This window comes from Oryctolagus cuniculus, chromosome 10 (genome assembly GCF_051225735.1).
Source record: "Oryctolagus cuniculus isolate XC-2025 breed Fujian yellow rabbit chromosome 10, ASM5122573v1, whole genome shotgun sequence".
Taxonomy (NCBI): domain Eukaryota; kingdom Metazoa; phylum Chordata; class Mammalia; order Lagomorpha; family Leporidae; genus Oryctolagus; species Oryctolagus cuniculus.
Genome location: NC_142876.1, coordinates 27,527,540 through 27,547,021, shown reverse-complemented (window position 1 = coordinate 27,547,021; position 19,482 = coordinate 27,527,540). Strand labels below are relative to the sequence as shown.

At 48.5% G+C, this 19,482-nt stretch overlaps 1 protein-coding gene across 4 annotated transcripts; it reads left to right on the top strand.

Moving 5' to 3' along the window:
- The first annotated feature begins 101 nt into the window (after window positions 1-101).
- Window positions 102-19,267, top strand: ELAC1 (elaC ribonuclease Z 1). Of its 4 annotated transcripts, XM_070050181.2 has the most exons (6): window positions 123-236; window positions 1,938-2,081; window positions 6,325-6,442; window positions 8,328-8,492; window positions 15,714-16,181; window positions 18,617-19,267. In XM_070050181.2, exons 4-6 carry the CDS (start codon window positions 8,336-8,338, stop codon window positions 19,081-19,083), a joined length of 1,092 nt encoding a protein of 363 aa, XP_069906282.2. In that variant the 5' UTR covers window positions 123-236; window positions 1,938-2,081; window positions 6,325-6,442; window positions 8,328-8,335; the 3' UTR covers window positions 19,084-19,267. The 4 variants fall into 4 exon arrangements, with proteins under 4 accessions (XP_051707908.3, XP_051707911.3, XP_051707910.3 ...); XM_051851948.3 differs by lacking the exon at window positions 6,325-6,442 and having other exon boundaries at window positions 102-236; XM_051851951.3 differs by lacking the exons at window positions 6,325-6,442; window positions 8,328-8,492 and having other exon boundaries at window positions 102-236.
- Window positions 19,268-19,482: the final 215 nt, after the last annotated feature.

Genomic DNA, 19,482 nt, shown 5'->3' with positions numbered 1-19,482 from the left:
AAGCGAGAGAGTATCTGCGGGCACTTCCCGGCGACCGCCTGCGAGCCAGCAAGTGCGCTAGGCGCTGGGCCGCGGGTCGGCGCCACCGAGCACAGACCTCCCGCGCGTCCTAGAGCGGCCGCGCGGGAGCCGGTCCGCGGCGCACTTCCGCCCGCGTGCGGCGCCGCCCGGCGGATTGTGGGCCCTCGGCACGGGCCTGCGCGTCGCTGGGCTCCGGCCCCGGTCTCGGGGACAGGGTGAGTGGGGCAGGGCGCACCGCAGCGGGCGGGCGCGCATCCTCGGGACTTGCCGGCTCCAGCCCTCCCGGGCCTGGCTTTTCGGCGCCCGGGAGCGAGGACGTGCTCGGTCCACTGCCCGGGGACCCTAGGCTCCCTAATGACCGCCCTGGTCAGTGTGGCCACTCTGGCTCTCCGGGCCAGGAGTCTTTGAGCTGTAAAATGGAGGACGGCCGTATCTGCGTCCTCCACACCCCAGGGTGATTGCGGGGTGCACACCGGTTGCCTGGAAACCAGGAAGCGGCGGTCCTCCACCCGGCAGCAGTTAGAAGCGCTTGGGCGGCCGTCAGACCCTGGGCTGCTGGCCCGGTGGCAAATGACAGGGACCGCAACCGGAGTGCGCCCTGCGGCGAAGGTGGATCGCGGCAGCTGGTGTCTGTCCCAGAAGACAGACCTCATCTGGTGTCCTCGTTTGAATTTCTAGCGCCTAGGATGGTGCATGCCCCGTCGCGTAAATAAATTGCTGATTACTTCCCGACCTGGCGGGAGGGCTTCGGTTGTTCGGTTTGTTTCTACTGAGGAAGCTTTCAATCATGAATGGAGATAGAATATATTGAACTCCCAATTTACGGTGAATCTTGCTTCATGTATCACCTTCGCTCTGTCTTAAAGCAAGCGTGAAGTGTGCCATTCCATCTGTTCCTGACTTTCAATAAAACACAGTTACTCCTTTCTAACGCATAAAGCCATTATGAGTCTGGTAACAGTCCGTGCGCTCACCTGCTGGCCATCAGCGTTTGCATTTTCCCAGCTGCCCCATCCAAGTCTAGTTTGCCCACGACAGAGTGCACACAAGCTACGGGTTGCATTTGGTTGGCATCTTCTAATTTCGACCCTCTCTCTGTTTCTTCCTTGTGTTTGACTTACTGAAAAAACCAAGTCATTTGGCCTGTAGAGTTCTTTACATCTTGGGTTTTGTTTTTCCCATACTTAAACAAATTGGTAGTTAGATGCACGGCGTTTTCCAGGTTCTATTTTTTCAGGGAAGAAAACCTCATCAGAGTTACCGAGTATTTCATAGCATATCTTATCGGGAGTTAGATGTACCAGTTGAACGCAGGGCAACCAAATAATTGACCAGGGAATTATAGAAGGATGTCTTGGATCTGGTATTGATCACTAGTGGCTGAAAGAGCGCCACACACGGCCGAGGTGCACCTCCTGATGAAAGATCCCCATCCCACTTACAGCTGTTCTGGGGTTGTGGGGGTGGGTATGGGATACAGATGGAACAAGATGGCCCCAGAGGTGAGAACTGTTAAAGCCCGGTGGTGGATGGAGAGCTTTAATACGTTATACTCAGCTTTGCTTTTAGCTGTGTGTGAGATATTTTTCATAATAAAATGTTGGTTTAAAAAACTGACTAGTGAGTTCAGGTCAGCCTGAATGCAGCTGGATGCTGCATTTTTTTTAAAAGCATCAATATTAAATAAAATTGAGTGCAGAATAATGCTGCTCATTACAACCAAAAAACGATCCAAAAATTTAAAAGCAAAGTCAATAATCTACCTCCCCACCCCCTCATTTTAATCATCCCTGAGATGAACAATATATTAACAGCATGGGGTGTATCTTTCCACACCAGACTTTCTCAAATAATGTGCATAAAAATGAGGCTTATCACATATCCATCTGTCATCTTTCTCATTGTCACCCCTCCAGGACAGCAGTTACAGACCTGAGTCTTTGTTACCTGTGGAATAACTAGTAAATAATGGTAGGCGTGGATGGTAAAATACTCAGCCACCTCCCTGCTGACGTGTTTTCAGACTGCTTCCAGAGTGCAGCCCCCTTCAAAGCGCCACGGTAAGCATCAGTGCACAGAGCTCCTATTCTGTGGGGCGGATTCTGGAGAAGGGGACTGCTGAGTGCAGGTGGAGTGCAGCAGTGGCATCATCAGTATTGATGAAATGTGCTGCCAGATTGCTCTCCCAGAGTGGGAGAGCAGTTCTCACTCCCACCCTCAGTGAGTGTGAGAGCGCCTGTTTACTCATTCACCCTCATCCTGGTTTGTTTCATTGATACTTGCCAGCTGATGTGTGGAAAACAGTGTCTGTTTCTTGAATTTGTGATTCCATCATCACCCAGAAACTAAGCACTTTTTATGCACATTGGCTTTTTGGATTTTGTATGAGGTTTTTGTATAGATTCTTGACATTTTCTGTTTTTCTATTGTATCATTTTTTTTTTTTTTTTTGACAGCCAGAGTGAACAGTGAGAGAGAGAGAGAGAGAGAGAGACAGAGGGAAAGGTCTTCCTTTGCCGTTGGTTCACCCTCCAATGGCTGCTGCACCGCGCTGATCCAATGGCAGGAGCCAGGTGCTTCTCCTGGTCTCCCATGGGGTGCAGGGCCCAAGCACTTGGGCCATCCTTCACTGCACTCCCGGGCCACAGCAGAGAGCTGGACTGGAAGAGGGGCAACCGGGACAGAATCCGGCACCCCGACCGGGACTAGAACCCGGTGTGCCGGCGCCGCAAGGTGGAGGATTAGCCTAGTGAGCCGCGTTGCCGGCCTCCATCTATTTTTTAACCTTTGATTTTTATGAGTTTTTTGATACATAAGAGTTTTTATATAGTGAAAATATTTATTTTAATTTCTCAGTTTCTTTTTTTTTGGCCAATAAATGCTTCCTCATTCCCAGAGTTATGTACAATGACCTAATCTTTTTCAACATATTTTATTGAACTTTTTACATTTAAATTTATAACCCATACGAAATGTATTTCTTTTTTTTTAAAGATTTATTTTATTTATTTGAAAGATAGGGTCAGAGAGAGACGTAGAGCCAGAGAAAGAGGAAGCGAGGTCTTCCATTCCACTGGTTCACTCCCCAAATGACTGCAATGGCCAGAGCTGAGCTGATCCGAAGCCAGGAGCTTCCTCCGGGTCCCCTGTGTAGGTGCAGGGGCCCAAGGAGTTGGGCCATCCTCAACTGCTCTCCCAGGCCACAACAGAGAGCCAGATGGGAAGTGGAGCAGCCGGGACCCAAACCGGAGCCCATATGGCATGCTGGCCCCTCTTGCCACGCCACAGCACCAGCCCCTTGAAATGTATTTCTAAATACAATGGAAAGTGAAGATCTTGTTTTGCTTTTTTCTGTAAGAATAGTCAGTGATGTTAGAGCTGTCCATTATATAAACCACCCTTTTCTACTTTTTTATATATTCATTCCGGTACATATGTGACCAGTTGCTGGATTTTTTCCTTGCTTTTACTTTTTTTGTGTGTGTTAATATTATTCTGTTTTCATTACATCTGTTTAACTGTTAATATCTGGGAAAGCAAGTCAGTACCTTTTTTGGTAATTTTCTTAGAATTTTTTATTTTATGAGGGAGGAATCTCATCTGCTGGTTCACCTCACAACAGCCAGGGCTGCGCAAGACCTGAACGGGGAGCCAGAAACAAAGTCAGGGCCTCCCACGTGGTTGGCAGAGGCCTATCTGCTGGAGCCATCACCTGCTGCCTCCAGGGGCGAACATGAGCAGGGAGCTGGACCTGCGAGTCCTAGAAGGGCTGGGTGTCCCAATCAGTGTCTTAGCCACTAGGCCAATGTCTCTCCCAGGCATTTTTTTTTTCCTGTGTGACCTTTGGATTTTTTTTCCCCAAGATAACTCCACTAGAAATCTGATAAGATTTTCACTAAATGTATCGATAATACCTGGGGAAAGATGACTGTGTGTGATATCAGATCTTCCTATCAAGGAGCACAATGTGTATCTCCAGTTGTTGGAATCTTTTGGTTCCTTTTCTTCCCTGCTGTCTTTATTTCTGGTGATTTTATAAGTTGTGTGTGTGTGGGGGGGGGGGGGGTGGTCAGGAGTGCTCAATTTTAAAATAATTAAAAATGTTTAACATACTTATTGTGGTGGAATGAGAAGGCCATGCCAAGATGGCTGCTGGCAACAGAAACTGCCTGGCAACAGGTTGTGATTAGAAGGTTTCAGAAACCACATGACAATGGAGCCTGACTGAAAACAGGCTGTGATTGGATGGTTTTGGAAACCACATGACAACGGAGCCTGCCTGGCAGTAGGCTGTGATTGGATGGCTTCGGAAACTGCCTGGCAACAGAGCCTGCCTGGCAACAGGCTGTGATTGGATGGCTTCGGAAACTGCCTGGCAACAGGGTGTGATTGTTTAGGGCATAGACTGCCCCTTGACCGGATTGGCTGCCTTGGCTATATAAGCAGCTGTAGCAACTGAAATAAATGAGTCTGCAGGCTGCTCGCCTCTGGCCCGCTTTCACCCGGCTCCCGGGGTCTGTGTGGTGACTCTGCGCCTCTTGTCCCCACCACACTCTTCCTCTCAGAACGAATCCACAGCAACAACTTATTTTTTATTTATTTGAAAGGCAGAGGTAGAGATCATCTGTCTGCTGTTTCACTACCCAAATGCCTGCAACAGGCTGAAGCCTCACCCTGGAACTCAATCCAGGTGTCCCTTGTGGGTAGAAGGGACCAGAGCACTTGGTCCATCACCCTGCCTGCCAGGGTGCATTTTAGCAGGAAGCTGAAATCAGAATTGGACTGGGAGTCAACCCAGGCACTCTGGTATGGGATGTGGGAGGCAGGCATCCCAAGGGTACCTGTTAGCCACTACACCAAATGTGTGCCCTCTCGTTACTGTTTTTATCTGGTTGTCGCTAGACCTGAGAAAAGCTATGTCCGGCTTTTGGTATTTACCTTTTATCTAGTTTTCTGTCAGATTTTCTTATTACAGTACTTTTCTCAAAACTATTTGTTTTCCTCCCTGCCATCAATATGGATAATCTATAATTGGTTTTGTATAGTTTCAGTTTGTTCTCATTCTGTTTAATATGCATCCCATGATATAAATATATCATAAAGCAGATGTGCCCACAAGTGGTAAAAAGAATAGTGCTGGGAGCTGGCAGAAATCTACACTTAGGAAACATTGTTGTTGATCACCTAGAACAGCAGTCTATGGGGCAAGCATTTGGCCTAGCAGTTAAAATGCCTGTAGCCCACATCAGAGTACCTAAGTTTGATACACAACTCTGGCTCCTGACATAGGTTCCTGCTCATGCACACCCTGGGAAGCAGTAGTGATGACAAGTAGTTGGGTCCCTGCTGCCCATGTGGGAGTCTTGGATTGAGGTCTTGGCCAGGGGCTGTTGCTGATATTTGGAGAATGAATCAGCAGGTGGGATCTCCCCCCACCCTCAAATCTGTCTCTCAAATAACTTGTAAAAGTTTATAAATAGCAGAGTGCCAAGTCCTCACCAGCCTTGGGCCTACCCCCTGCCATTTAGGGGAGAGAGCCACTTGCTCAGCATTGCTGTGAAGTAACAGCAGTATTGTGGAGTGTTACAGAGTGTTACTTTATGTATTCGTTACTTCATTCAGGAAAAGGGCTCATCACCATGGGTACCAGAGACACCCTTTGGTGAGCATAATGAAATACCAGCTCTAAGCCATACAGCAGCTAATTTTGTTTTACAGATTAGCTGTATGTAGTTTTACATTTATATTATATTTAACATTATATAAAGATAAATATAAAATATTACATTTATTTCATTTTATTGAAGTATTTTCCATCCACTGGCTCACACCCCAAATGCCTACAACACCACAGCTGGGCTGGGACGAAATCAGGATCCCAGAACTCTATCCAAGTTTTCCATGTTGTGTGGTGTGTGTGGCATATGAATTCAAGACCCAATTACTGGGGCCGGCACTGTGGTGCAGGAAGTTAATCCCCCGTTTACGGCGCCAACATCCCATATGGGCACCGGTTCTAGTCCCGGCTGCTCCTCTTCCTATTCAGCTCTCTACTGATGCCTGGGAAAGCCGTAGAAGATGGCCCAAGACCTTGGGCCCCTGCACCCACGTGGAGCCCTGGAGGAAGCTCCTGGCTCCTGGCTTCAGATCGGCCCAGCTCCTGCTGTTGCTGCCATCTGGAGAGTGAACCAACAGAAGGAAGACCTTTATCCCTCTCACAGTCTCTAACTCTACCTGTCAAAGAAAAAAAAAAAAAAAAGACCCAATTACCAATTACTTGAGCTATCACCCATTCCCTTCCAGGATTGCACCAGCAGGAATGTTTATCAGAAGTGGAGGAACTGGGACTCGAACAATGCACTTCATGGCCGGCGTTGCAGCTCAGTAGGCTAATCCTCCACCTGCGGCGCCAGCACACCAGGTTCTAGTCCCGGTCGGGGCACCAGATTCCTTGGGCCCTGCACCCACATGTGAGACCAGGAGAAGCACCTGGCTCCTGGCTTCGGATCAGTGCAGAGCACTGGCTGCAGCGTGCCGGCCGCAGCGGCCATTGGGGGGTGAACCAACGGCAAAGGAAGACCTTTCTGTCTCTCTCTCTCACTGTCCACTCTGCCTGTCAAAAAAAACAATGCACTTCAGTATGGGATGCGGGTGCTAAGTGGCAACTTAACCGCTGTGCCAAATGCCTGCCCCTAGAAGTTGAGAAGTACAAGGAGTTCCTCTGTACCCCCTCACCCCTCACCTGCCCCGCCTTTCTCCTATATTAATATCTTGCATTAGTGTGGTAAATTTGTTTCAGTTGATGAGCCAATACTGTTCCTAACCAAAGTACGCCTTAGGGTTCATCCCGTGTTTGTGTTGCACATTCTGTGTACAGTTGATCAGTGTGTCTGTCCTCACATGTTATACAGAATAATTACACTGTGCTAAAGATCCTGTGCACATGGGGCCGGCACCGTGGCTCACTAGGCTAATCCTCCGCCTGTGGTGCCGGAATCCCATATGGGCCCCGGGTTCTAGTCCCGGTTGCTCCTCTTCCAGTCCAGCTCTCTGCTGTGGCCCGGGAAGGCAGTGGAGGATGGTCCAGGTGCTTGGGCCCTGCACCCTCATGGGAGACCAGGATGAGGCTCCTGGCTCCTGGCTTCGGATCGGCGTAGCTCCGGCTGTAGCGGCCATTTGGGGGTGAACCAGCAGAGGGAAGACCTTTCTCTCTGTCTCTCTCTCTCACTGTCTGTAATTCTACCTGTCAAATAAATAAATAAAAAATCTGAAAAAAAAAAAAAAGATTCTGGGCACCACCTTATCCTTCCCTTCTTCCCCAAAGCACCAACAACACTGATCTTTTTATGTCAGCCATGGTTTTGCCTTTGTGAGAATGTCATAAAGTTAGAATTCAACTATAGTTTTTTTTTTTTAAGTATTTATTTATTTGAAAGAGTTATGGAAGGAGAGGCAGAGACAGAGAGAGGTCTTCCATCTGCTGGTTCACTCCCTAAATGGCTGCAATGGCTGGAACTCGGCCAAAATGAAGCCAGGAGCCAGGAGCTTATTCCAGGTCTCCTATGTGGTGCAGGGGCCTAGGCACTCAGGTCATCTTCCACTGCTTTCCCAAGCACATTAGCAGAGAGCTGGATCGGAAATGGAGCAGCCAGGACTCAAACTGGTGCCCATACGGGATGCTGGAGCCACAGGCAGTGGCTTTATCAGCTACACCACGACTCTGGCCCCTCAACTATTGTTTTTAATTGATTAGATTTAATTCTTATTGTTTGAACAGTCATACAAGTTCTGTACCTTTTAGTTTTGGCCAATTAGGAGTTATAAAAATCTTACTTTGGTTGTGGGCATTGTGGCTCAGTGGATAAAGTCACTGCTTGGGACACCCACACCCCACATCGGAGTGCCTGGGATGGAGTCTCACCTCTGCTTCCCATCAAGCTTCCTGCCAGTGCACCTGGGAAGGCAGCAGATGATGGTTCAAGTGCTTGAATCCTCGCCACCCACATGGGAACCCTGAGTTCCAGGCCCTTGGCTTTGGCCTGGCCCAGCCTGGCTTTTGCAGGCATTTATGAGTAAAGCAGCAAATGGAAGCTCTGTGTCTCTCCCACCCACGTTCTCTGTCACTCTGCCTTTCAAACAAATAAATCAATCTTAAAAAAAAATTTAGTTTGGATTTGTGGAAAAACTATTGGAGAACAGGAATCCAGACTTCTGAATAACTGAAAAGTAAATAATGGTAAATCTCACAGGAGTACATCTTTGGTGCAGTAGCATGAAATAATCGCCAGGTGATCTTTCTGTTGCAGGGTGGAAGATGTCTATGGATGTGACGTTTCTGGGGACAGGTGCAGCATACCCATCCCCAACCAGGGGTGCCTCTGCCGTGGTCCTCCGGTGTGAGGGCGAGTGCTGGCTCTTTGACTGTGGGGAGGGAACGCAGACACAGCTTATGAAAAGCCAGCTTAAAGCAGGTTAGTGTGCATTTCACTGTCTTGGTTTTTTTTTTTTTTTTTTTTTTTTTTTAATATTTGAAGGGGAGAGGGAGATACAGAGAGAGGTTCCAACCACTATTTCACTCCCCAGATGGCCTCACTGGCCAAGGCTGGGCCAGGTTGAAGCCTGGAGCCAGGAACTCCGTCCAGTTCTCCCTCGGGTGTGCTGGGACCCAAGCACCTGGGCCATGTTCTGCTGCTTCCTCAGGCACAATAGCAGGGAGCTGGCTCCAAAGTGGAGCAGCCAGGACTCGCGCCCATATGGGATGCAGGCAGCAGCTTAACTCTGTGGGCCGCACCTCTGGCCCCTAAGATTATTTTCTGTTCTACCTAATTTTCTTGGCTCTCCTTGGGTGTTTTGTTCTAAAACAGCCCCGGCAGTTGCATCCCTCTTCAGTGCCACAGTCTTGGCAAGACTTAGAAGGCCCTCAGGCTTTGAGCCATCCCCGCTGAACTTCATTTGCATCCTACAAATGTATATTTAGGCTTGGTGGGTAAAGGATGGACTACATCAGCCATCTCGCTGCCTAGTGAGAGAGCAGTGCACATTCTTATTTCTAGCAGGAAGTGGCTGTCATGAGAGGACGCAAAGGGCAGGTGTCCAGAGGAGGGAGCCGCCCCTTTCTATGTGGGTTGCCAGGGTGGGCATCTCAGAGAGGTTGGCCTGTGAGTTGGAGGAGGAGGAATTCCTGGGATGGGGAGAAGAAGGGCGTTCCAGCTGTCGGGATTGGGGTGAACAAAGACCCATAGCTGGGGATAGAGAACCAAAGGTGAAAAGCCTCAGCCCAGATTCAGCCAGACCTGAGTTCTGATCCCAGCTGTGTCTCAGAACTTAAACATGACTTCCCTTGTTTCAAAAGTGGGGATAGGAGCAGGTGATTAGGTGAACAGTTAAGATGCCCATGCATCAGAAGGCCTGGGTTTGATACTTGGTTCTGGCTCCAGCTCCTGGCTCCAGCTCCTGGCTGCAGCTCCTGGCTCCAGCTTCCCACCAGTGCAGGCCCTAGAAAACAGCAGAGTTGGCTCAAGTGATTAGGTCCCTGCACCTGTGAGGGAGACTTACGAGTTCCCGGCTCCTGGCATTGGCCTTGGCCGAGCCCTGGCTGTTGTGGGCACTGGAGAGTATGAATCAGCAGACTGGAGCTCTCTCTCTCTCTCTTTCTTTGCCTCTCAAATACATAATTTTTTAAAAAAATGTTTTTAATGAGAATAAAATCTCTATGTAGAAAAGATGTTGTAAGAATTATTTATAATAATTCCTTCCTATGTGGTTGTCTGCTTCTCATCAGTTAAAACAGCTCAGATACCGTCTCATTTGCTGTGTCTCCTGGTGAAGTGGTTGCTCTGTCACCCCATTCTGTCACTTTGTCCAATTTATTGGCTTCTTCGCATTGTCAGTATCTGGAATTGTTATTTCGATGGTTTTTCTCTGTGTCCTCTGTCTCCCTTTGTCATAAAGTACAGTGATTGCTTAGGTACCTGTATGTGCCTAGAGGATATCTGTTCAAGTAGTGACTGGGTAAGACATTCAGCAGTTTAGTACAGTGCCTCTAACTTATTAGGTCTTGATAAATAGTAGTTACTGAAGTTAGTATTCTCACAACTTACCACAGTGCTCGGCACTTGATGAACTCAGGCAAGATACTTCCAAAGATCTCTTAGTCTAGTGATGGAACCAACGTGCAGGCAGTCATTGATGATGTGATACAAGCAGAGTAATGGAGGTGTTTTCTAGGTACGTTTGGAGCACAAAGGATGGGGACGCTGACTGTGCCCCTCTGTTCAGAGAAGACATCTCAGAGATGGTAACAGTTGAGCTGGTATCTGGGAGATAATTAAAAGTTTCTCTAGGGGCCTGCACTGTGGCTTAGCAGGAAAAGCTGCCGCCTGCAGTGCCGGCATCCCATATGAGCACTGGTTCAAGTCCCAGCTGCTCCACTTTCAATCCAGCTCTCTGCTATGGCCTGGGAAAGCAGGAAAGTGGAAGATGGCCCAAGTGTTTGGGCCCCTGAACCTGCATGTGAGACCCAGAAGCTCCTGGCTTCCAGGTTTGGATTGGTATAGCTATGGCCGTCATGGGCATTTGGGGAGTGAACCATCACATGGAAGACCTCTCTCTGTTTGCCTCTGCCTCTGTCTCTCTGTAACTCTGCATTTCAAGTAAATTATAAAAAAGTTTCTCTGGAAAGAGAAGTGAAGATGAACATTCAAGGAACACACAGCAAAGTGGACAACAAGAAAGGAGTTTGCAGGAAACAAACAGTATGTTTAGAGACCTTTAAGCACTTGGCTAAGCTAGGGGACAGGTAAAGATGCTGAAAAGGTAACTGAGGGCATATCGTGAAGTCCTGTAGGGTGTGGAAAGGTGTTTGGACCTTACAACTCTAGTAGTGACAGGAACCATGAAATATATCTAGGAAAATGATGTGATCCGATTTGTGGTTTGGGGCAGTTTTCTGATGGCAGAGGTATTGGGAGAGAGAGAAAGGATAGCAAGAGAGACGCCTTCCCAGGCAGTTGCATTCACTTTAGAGGGACAAGAGTTGGGGAGAGAGGCAGGGGGAGGATACGAGGGTGTTGAAGCAGGGAATGGAGACAGGACGGAGAGGAGAGATTGAATTTAAGAGGTCCTGCTAGAGCCAAGGGGGTGGGGACTGACCGTCTAGGGTGTGAGGAAGAGCAGAATCAGCACCAGTTGGTGATGGTGATGTCCTGGCCAAGACAGGGAGTCAGGAAGAGAGTGGCTGGCAGGAGTAAGTATGTGTTGCTGGGGACATGGGACCCCAGCCCCAGTTATAAAGTGAGCTTCCTAAGTCGGTTCCTCTGCTCTACTTCCCTTGGTTCACACAGGGATTCTTTTCATGGGCGCCCTCAGGACAGGCACAGAGTGGAGACTGGTATTTAACATTTTGGGAGTAGAGACTAAGTGGTGTTAAGACAGTGGGTTAAATAGAGTGGATGAAAGTAGAAGTAAGAGGCTGTTATGTGTGAGTAGGAGATGGGTGTGGGGTGGAGTCTTTGCTTTTTATTTCATCCCCTTGGCACTTCTGTGATGTGCATGACAGATTACCAATTTACAGGCTTAGTTGCGTTTATTGTCACATAGTTTCCGTGGGTCAGGGAGTTGGGGCCTGGTTCAGCTGGGCCAGGTTGTCTTCTCTTGGGTCTCACTAGGCTGACCTGCAGGTATTGGCTGAGGCTGTGGTCTTAGAACTGGAGATGGTTTGCTTCTGAGCTCACTTATGTTGCCAGCAGAACTGGCACAGTTGTAAGGTGGTCTGCTCTGGACTCCTGGAGGCCCTCCCAGTCCTTTGCCGTGTGCGTTTCTGCTTCCTACCAGCAAGGGAGAAAAAACTTTGGAGCAAGTCTGCCAGCAGGATGGAATGTTACATACCTTAAAGTGATCGCACTGCATCTCTGTGGCATTGCTAGCGGACAGCAGCCAGTCACAAGTCCCGCCTAGAGAGGTCATGGGAGGTGACACCAGGAGGCAAAGACGGTGGGGTCCTCTGTAATCTTCCACCATGTTACCCTTCTCCAATATTTCATATTCAACATTTCCTTTATATATGTTTTAATTTTGTTTATTTATTTTTATTTTATTTGAAGGGCAGAGGAACAAAGACAAAGGGAAATCCATTTACTGGTTCATTCCCAAATGCCCACAACAGCCAAGGCTGGACCAGGCTGAAGCCAGGAGCCAGGAACTCCATCCTGGTCTCCCATGTGGGTGGCCGGGACTCAAGTACTTGAGCCATCCCTGTTGCTTCCCAGAATGCACTTTAGCAGGAAGCTGGAATCAGGAGTAGAGCCAGGACTCCAACCCAGACGGTCGGATATGGGATGCAAGCATCACAAACAACAGCTTAAGTGCTGTACCAAATGCCTACCCACTTTATCCACGTTTTAAATAGTTGACAAAGCTAAGCAAGGCAAGAGCTCACACACACACACACACATACACACACCCTCAAGGGAGCCTTAAGTTTACTAACATTTTTATTGGCTTAAAAAAGATTCTTGGCCTCCTAGAGGAATGTGGGGTGGCCACCCAGTGTCATCATCTGGTTCTGGCACTTCAGATGCCCCTAGTCACAGCCCAGAATGCAGCATCCTCAGTACCTCCTGGTTCTCTGGACCTCTCGTTCTTTGATTCGCTGAAGTCCTCTCAGCTTGCACTCTCCGGGGGAGGTATGTTTTAAGAGTTTCCTAAGAGGTTCTTTGTATTTAACTGAACATACTTCATTCACGCTTCCATGATATGTAAGCATCTAATTAGCAAGTACAGATTTGCCATCTCTGTTTCTTTCATAAGTTTAAAGAACAAGCTAAAGCCATATTTTTCCTATTCAAAAATTATTATAAAAGTGATGATTAAAAGCATTACAGAGGCAAAGGATCTGCATCATCCCATATATGAGGGCCTGGGTTTGACTCTCAGTTCTGGCTTCTGACTCCAGCTTCCTGCTAACACAGACCCTGGGAGACAGCAGGAGACAGACGGATCAAGTACTTGTGTCCCTACCACCCATGTGGGAAACCTGGATTGCATTCATTGCTCTTAGCTTTGGCCTTGCCCAGCCCTGGCCTTTGCAGACATTTAGGGAGAGAACCAGAAAGTAGGAGCTTGCTCACTCTTTCTGCCACTCAAAAATTACAAAAATGTGTTTTTTAAAAAATGGATTATTAGGCCAGCGCTGCAGCTCAATAGGCTAATCCTCTGCCTGCAGTGCCGGCACACCGGGTTCTAGTCCCGGTCACTCCTCTTCCAGTCCAGCTCTCTGCTGTGGCTCAGGAGTGCAGTGGAGGATGGCCCAAGTACTTGGGCCCTGCACCCGCATGGGAGACCAGGAGGAAGCACCTGGCTCCTGGCTTCGGATCAGCATGGTGCACTGGCTGCTGCAGCCATTGGGGATGAACCAACGGAAAAGGAAGACCTTTCTCTCTCTCACTGTTCACTCTGCCTGTCAAAAAAAATGGATTATTAAAAAGTATAACATGATCACTGTAAAAGTTCAAATGAAAATATAAAGAAGAAAAGTACAAGTCTTCCAATCATAGGTAAATTTTCTATGCATACAGGTATGGTTAAGACAAGAGTGTGTGTGTGTGTGTGTGTGTGTGTGTGTGTGGCTTTGCATGAATGAAATACCACTATACCTGGCATAACCTGCTGCAGTTTTTCGGCTGACCAGTAAATGCGAATGGAACGCTGCAGACTTTCTCGTGTGGCGGCAAGTGGGCCTGCACTCTCATTCGTAGAGGCTCTGTGTGTCTGCTCCTCTGAGGATGGCATGGTTCTGCATCCCTTCCTTGCTCTCAAGTGAGAGAGCTCACGCATTTTTCTCTCTTCATTTGATGGCTTCCTCATACCTTTGATAATTGTGGTTGCCATTCCTCCTCCCTCTGATATCAGGTTTCTTGAAAAATGCAGTGTTTGTCTTTCCTGAAACTGTGAGAACTGTGGGCAGCAGCTTTCGCCTGCTCACTTCGCCTCGCTTGCGGTGGGTTCCCCTGTTGTTTTGTGTTCGCCATGGTCTTTGTTTGGGAATAGACAGGGTGAGGTCCCAGAACCGCTGACACTGGCAGTTTCGAGGCCAACATGGGATCTGGAAGCGTGACTGCTATGGTTCTTCTGTCTACACAGTCCTCGGGTCACACTTGGAGCTGGCTCGGCAGCCTGGGCCATGGGAGGGGAGGGAATGAAAGGATTCTAGGAGTCAAAGAAACAGGGATCAAGCATAGGAAAGGAAACGCTACGGATTGAGGAAGGCTGCAGAGTGCCTCCTGGGGGTGCTCCAGGTCCAGAGTCAGCCTCTAGCCAACCTGTCCGCTGCTGCGGGGCCTGGCTTCTGTGGGCATTTGGGAAGGCTCGTTTGGAGGACACCTGATGCCAGGGGGCAGATCACATCACAGTAAACTGTCCCTGTCCCTTTATGGTACCAGATGTTTCAATAGGTGGGCCTTGAGCTAGGACCAGGAGCCTCTGTTACACTGGGAACGTGTTAGTTGTGATGCATCCTTTATAAAAAGCTGTGTGGTGCAGCTCAGAAAGTGCCGGGGTGATGTCCTGCCACGTACCAGCAGTAAATTCAGCTTACCACCGGCTAAATCAAGTTGTAACCTAAAGCCGGCGCCGCGGCTCAATAGGCTCATCTTCCACCTGCGGCACGGCACACCAGGTTCTAGTCCCGGTCGGGACGCCAGATTCTGTCCCGGTTGCCCCTCTTCCAGGCCAGCTCTCTGCTGTGGCCCGGGAGTGCAGTGGAGGATGGCCCAAGTGCTTGGGCCCTGCACCCCATGGGAGACCAGGAGAAGTACCTGGCTCCTGCCATCAGATCAGTGCAGTGCGCTGGCCACGGCGGCCATTGGAGGGTGAACCAATGGCAAAAGGAAGACCTTTCTCTCTGTCTCTCTCTCTCACTGTCCACTCTGCCTGTCAAAAAAAAAAAAAAAAAAAAGAAAAAAAAAGAAAGAAAGAAAGAGGAAAAAAAACAAGAAAAAAAAGTTGTAACCTAAGCCAGCAGGCACCGAAACGGCTGTTGTGTTCAAACTTAAAGTCAGAGAAGGCGCCAGTACGTAGGGGGTCTGCCCTCCGCCTTGGTGGCCCACTTCCTCCCCTCCCCTCCCAGCTCCTCACGCCCTTCTACCACCTTTCTTCTTCTTCCTCCCTCCCTCCCCCCCCCCTCAGCCTCACCCCGACAGGTGGCTAACCCTCCTTCCAGTGAGAGAGCCCGTAAAGGCAGTTTGGGGTCCAGGCATTGGTCTAGTCAGTGGAGCCAGTGGGACATTCTGTGTTGCTGAATTACAGGCCTGCTCTTCTCGGGGGAAGCAGTAGGGGGCAGTGTAGCTGTCAGATGTTTCTGACACAAGTCTAAAACTTAGTGAATTGCTTGTTATACTTTGTGTGTGTGTTTTAAGTGAGGAGATATGTAGGAAAATCAAAACTAGGAAACTATGTAATTTGAAGATGTTTATGAAAGTTGTATGGCATTAAGACCATTCAGTAAACTACTGCCTGTCTTGCTTCTGGAATCATGTAGCAAAATGTAAATGAATAACATTACGGTGATAAGTAAAACTTCTAAATTCAATTTACTACTTTTTGTTTTGTGTTAGGCTTGTTTCAAATAGCTTTGTGTAGATTTTTATTTAAAAAAAAAAAAACACCCAAATGTATTTCTCTGTCTCAATCAAAAGGGAGGATTACCAAGATCTTCATCACGCATCTCCATGGAGACCACATCTTCGGCCTTCCGGGCCTTCTGTGCACAATCAGCCTGCAGAGCAGCTGCACGGTCTCCAGGCAGCCCATTGAGATCTTTGGCCCTGTAGGGCTGCGGGACTTTATCTGGCGGACCATGGAGCTCTCCCACACGGAGCTGGTGTTCCCGTATGTGGTTCATGAGCTGGTGCCTACGGCGGATCAGTGTCCCACAGAAGCACTGAAAGAGCTGGCGCAGGTGCACCCAGCAGACGGCCCTCCCAAGGAGGGCCAAGGAAGGACCATCCTCTTGGACCCCGAGGAAGACTCGTACCTTCTGGTTGATGACGAGCAGTTTGTTGTCAAAGCGTTTCGCCTCTTTCACAGGATTCCTGCCTTTGGGTTTTCAGTTATGGAAAAGAAGCGCCCAGGTAAACTCAATGCGCAGAAACTGAAAGACCTTGGTAAGTGATTGTCTTTCACTTTTTTTTTTTTTTTTTTTTGACAGTCAGAGTGGATAGTGAGAGAGAGAGACAGAGAGAAAGGTCTTCCTTTTTGCTGTTGGTTCACCCTCCAGTGGCCCCCACGGCTGGCGCGCTGCGGCTGGCGCACCGCGCTGATCCGATGGCAGGAGCCAGGTGCTTCTCCTGGTCTCCCATGCGGGTGCAGGGCCCAAGTACTTGAGCCATCCTCCACTGCCTTTCCGGGCCACAGCAGAGAGCTGGCCTGGAAGAGGGGCAACTGGGACTAGAACCCGGTGTGCCGGCGCCGCAGGCGGAGGATTAGCCTAGTGAGCCGCGGCGCTGGCCAGTGATTTTCTTTTCTTTCTTATCAATGGAGCTGTTGTTAACTGAAGCTTCAGAAATATGTTGTCAGGGACATCTTTGGGCTGAGAAGTTTCGCTGTTCTTAACCTTACAACTGCAATCAACTACTCTCAGGGTTTCCTTCTCTATCTACTTTGCCTACTCTAGTTCGAACTTGATTTAAATTAATTTAGTGTTCAGAACACTGTGCCTCAGTCAGGTTCTAGGTACCAGGGTTCATCCCACTGAGCAGCAAGAACACCAAGATGGGCTTGAGGCCCACTGAGGCGTTCACCCCTCCTCCAGGCGAGGCCATGCTCAGCGCCTCCGGTGAGGCAGAGGCAGCTGTGTCACCTGCAGCATCATCCCTCCCCCGGCGTGGCAGTCCCTGCAAAAGCATGGTGCTGTTCTCCACACAACCACTTCCTCAGCTGAAAAAACTAGATAGTAGGAAAAGTGACTTAGGCCAAAGATAACTTTAAAACTAAAAACCTGGGGAAATACTATACTTGGAAACTGTTTTATTTATTTGAAAGAGTTACAGAGAGAGGTAGAGACAGAGAGAGAGGTCTTCCATCCACTGGTTCACTCCCCAAATGGCCACAATGGCTGGAGCTGCGCCAATCTGAAGCCAGGAGCCAGGAGCTGCTTCTGGGCCTCCCACATGGGTGCAGGGGCCCAAGGACTTGGGCCATCTTCAACTGCCCTCCTAGGCCACAGCAGAGAGCTGGATTGGAAGTGGAGCAGCTGGGACTAGAACGGGTGCCCATGTGGGATGCCAGCACTGCAGGCCGGGGCTTTAACCCGCTGCGCCAGAGCACCGGCCCCTGCAAACTTTTTAAAAAGATTTATTGTTTTGAAAGGCAGAGTGAGAGAGAGGGAGAGCTAGAGAGACCTTCACCTGCTGGTTCACTTTCAGATGCCTGCAATATCCAGGGCTGGCCCATGTGGAAGCAAGAACCCAAAACTCCATCATGGTTTCCACGTGGGTGGAGAATCCCAAGTAGTCGGGCTGTCCTCTGCTGCCTTCCCAGGTGCTTTAGCCGGGAGCTGGGTTGGTAGCAGAGTGTCTGAGACTTAAACTGCACTTTGATATGGGATGCAAGTCGCAAGTGGCAGCTTAACCTGCTGCACCACAGCACCAGCCCCTGTATTTGGAAACTTGAAAGTGATCACATCATACTTGTGTATAAATACTGTCCAGAGTGATGGTCAAGTGTTATTTTAGGCTAATAGGAGATTTAAGCATAGGTTGGCATAGGCAGAACTGCCCGTCTTCCATGGTTGATCGAGTATGGTTGTCTGAAATGCACCTTGATCTTGGGCTCCCAATGATCCACTCTAACAAGTTTTCATGGAGTTAGCCAGTTTGTAGATACTTAACTTCAGTAGGCATTGATTATGTCATTATTTAAGTGGACGCTTTAATTTTATCCAAAGATGAGATTATTTAATAAAGGACATGCAAAAACTGTTACTCCCATGCACAGCAGAGAATCAAGCCTGTTGTATTGGCTGAAAGAGAATCTCCGTGGAAAGTAGGAGCTTAGGGGTCCAGCACTGTGGTGCAGTGGGTTAGGCTGCTGCCTGCGAGGCTGGCATCCCAAGTGAGCACCTGATGCTTCACTTATGATTAAGCTCTCTGCTAATGCACCTGGGAAAGCAGCAGAAGGTGGCCCAAGTCCTTGGGCCCCTACACCCATATGGGAAGCCCAGATGGGCTAACAGTTTCCTGGCTTTGGCTATTTGGGAAGTCAACCATAAGATGGTGTGTCTTTTAAGATAAATAAAAATAAAATAAATAAATAAAAAATAAAATCTTTTTTAAGAAAAGGAAAATAAAAGCTTAAAACTTTGACACAAATGCATAGGAAGTGTTTTAAGTACTAGGGCATTGCTGATATCTGGTATCAGCACTGAACTTTTAAAGATGTATAAATATTCCAGTTTTCCATAAGCAGTAAAACATGTATAATAATTGTGAAAAGAGCTGGAGCCTTTTCCATTTGCTATTTGCTATGCTGTTAAAATCAACTCCTTAATAAGTTGTAAATTCCATTCCCATGACCTAATGTTATCTGTCTTCATCATTAGGTGTTCCCCCAGGTCCTGCCTATGGAAAGCTGAAAAATGGAATTTCTATTGTTCTGGAAAATGGAGTTACAATTTCTCCCCAAGAGGTCCTCAAAAAACCTGTCAGCGGGAGAAAAATCTGTATATTGGGTGACTGTTCGGGGGTGGTGGGTGATGGGGGCGTGAAGCTGTGCTTTGAGGCCGACCTGTTGATCCACGAGGCCACCCTGGACGATGCCCAGATGGACAAAGCAAAGGAGCACGGCCACAGCACACCTTGGATGGCAGCAACGTTTGCCAAGCTGTGCCATGCAAAGCGGCTGGTTCTGACTCACTTCAGTCAGAGGTACAAACCAGCTGCCTTGGCCAAAGAAGGAGAAGCAGATAGCATTGTAGAATTGAAAAGGCAAGCTGAATCCGTGTCGGATCGGCAAGAAGTGACTCTGGCAGAAGACTTCATGGTGATCAGCGTTCCAATGAAGAAATGAAAGCAGTGTCCCCGAACGCATGTTGACGTGCGCGTGTGCGTTACGGAACCCACAGTCCAGTTTTTGTTTTTTGTCCAAAGCTCTTTGGGTCCTGATAATCCTGAAAAGGGTAGCATGTTGCTGAACTGATTGGGTCATGACAGGGAGCAAGCTTTTTGATAATAAATCATTTTGAAATAAAAAACCCAGCGTCCTCTTTAAAGTCCAAGTCTGACAAAACTACAGACTGTTCAGGTACACATCTCACTGTGTGGCCTCTGCCGCAGATAAAAGCCAGTACCCCATCCAGTCCTGGGCTTCGCTTCAGCCCTGGTTGTTGCTGTTACTGGCAAGGTGCACTGGGCTTGGCTTTCTCAGCTAAGAGTGGTATTTTGACAGTTTGTGTTGAATCTGTTCGTG

What these genes read in the sequence shown, in the direction of transcription:
- ELAC1 (XM_051851948.3), top strand. Translation starts at nt 2,003, where the DNA reads ATGGTAAAATACTCAGCCACCTCCCTGCTGACGTGTTTTCAGACTGCT. An exon ending in GAAAAGCCAGCTTAAAGCAG is followed by an intron (nt 8,493 to 15,713) that starts GTTAGTGTGCAT and finishes CTCAATCAAAAG; the next exon opens with GGAGGATTACCAAGATCTTC. An exon ending in GCAGAAACTGAAAGACCTTG is followed by an intron (nt 16,182 to 18,616) that starts GTAAGTGATTGT and finishes CTTCATCATTAG; the next exon opens with GTGTTCCCCCAGGTCCTGCC.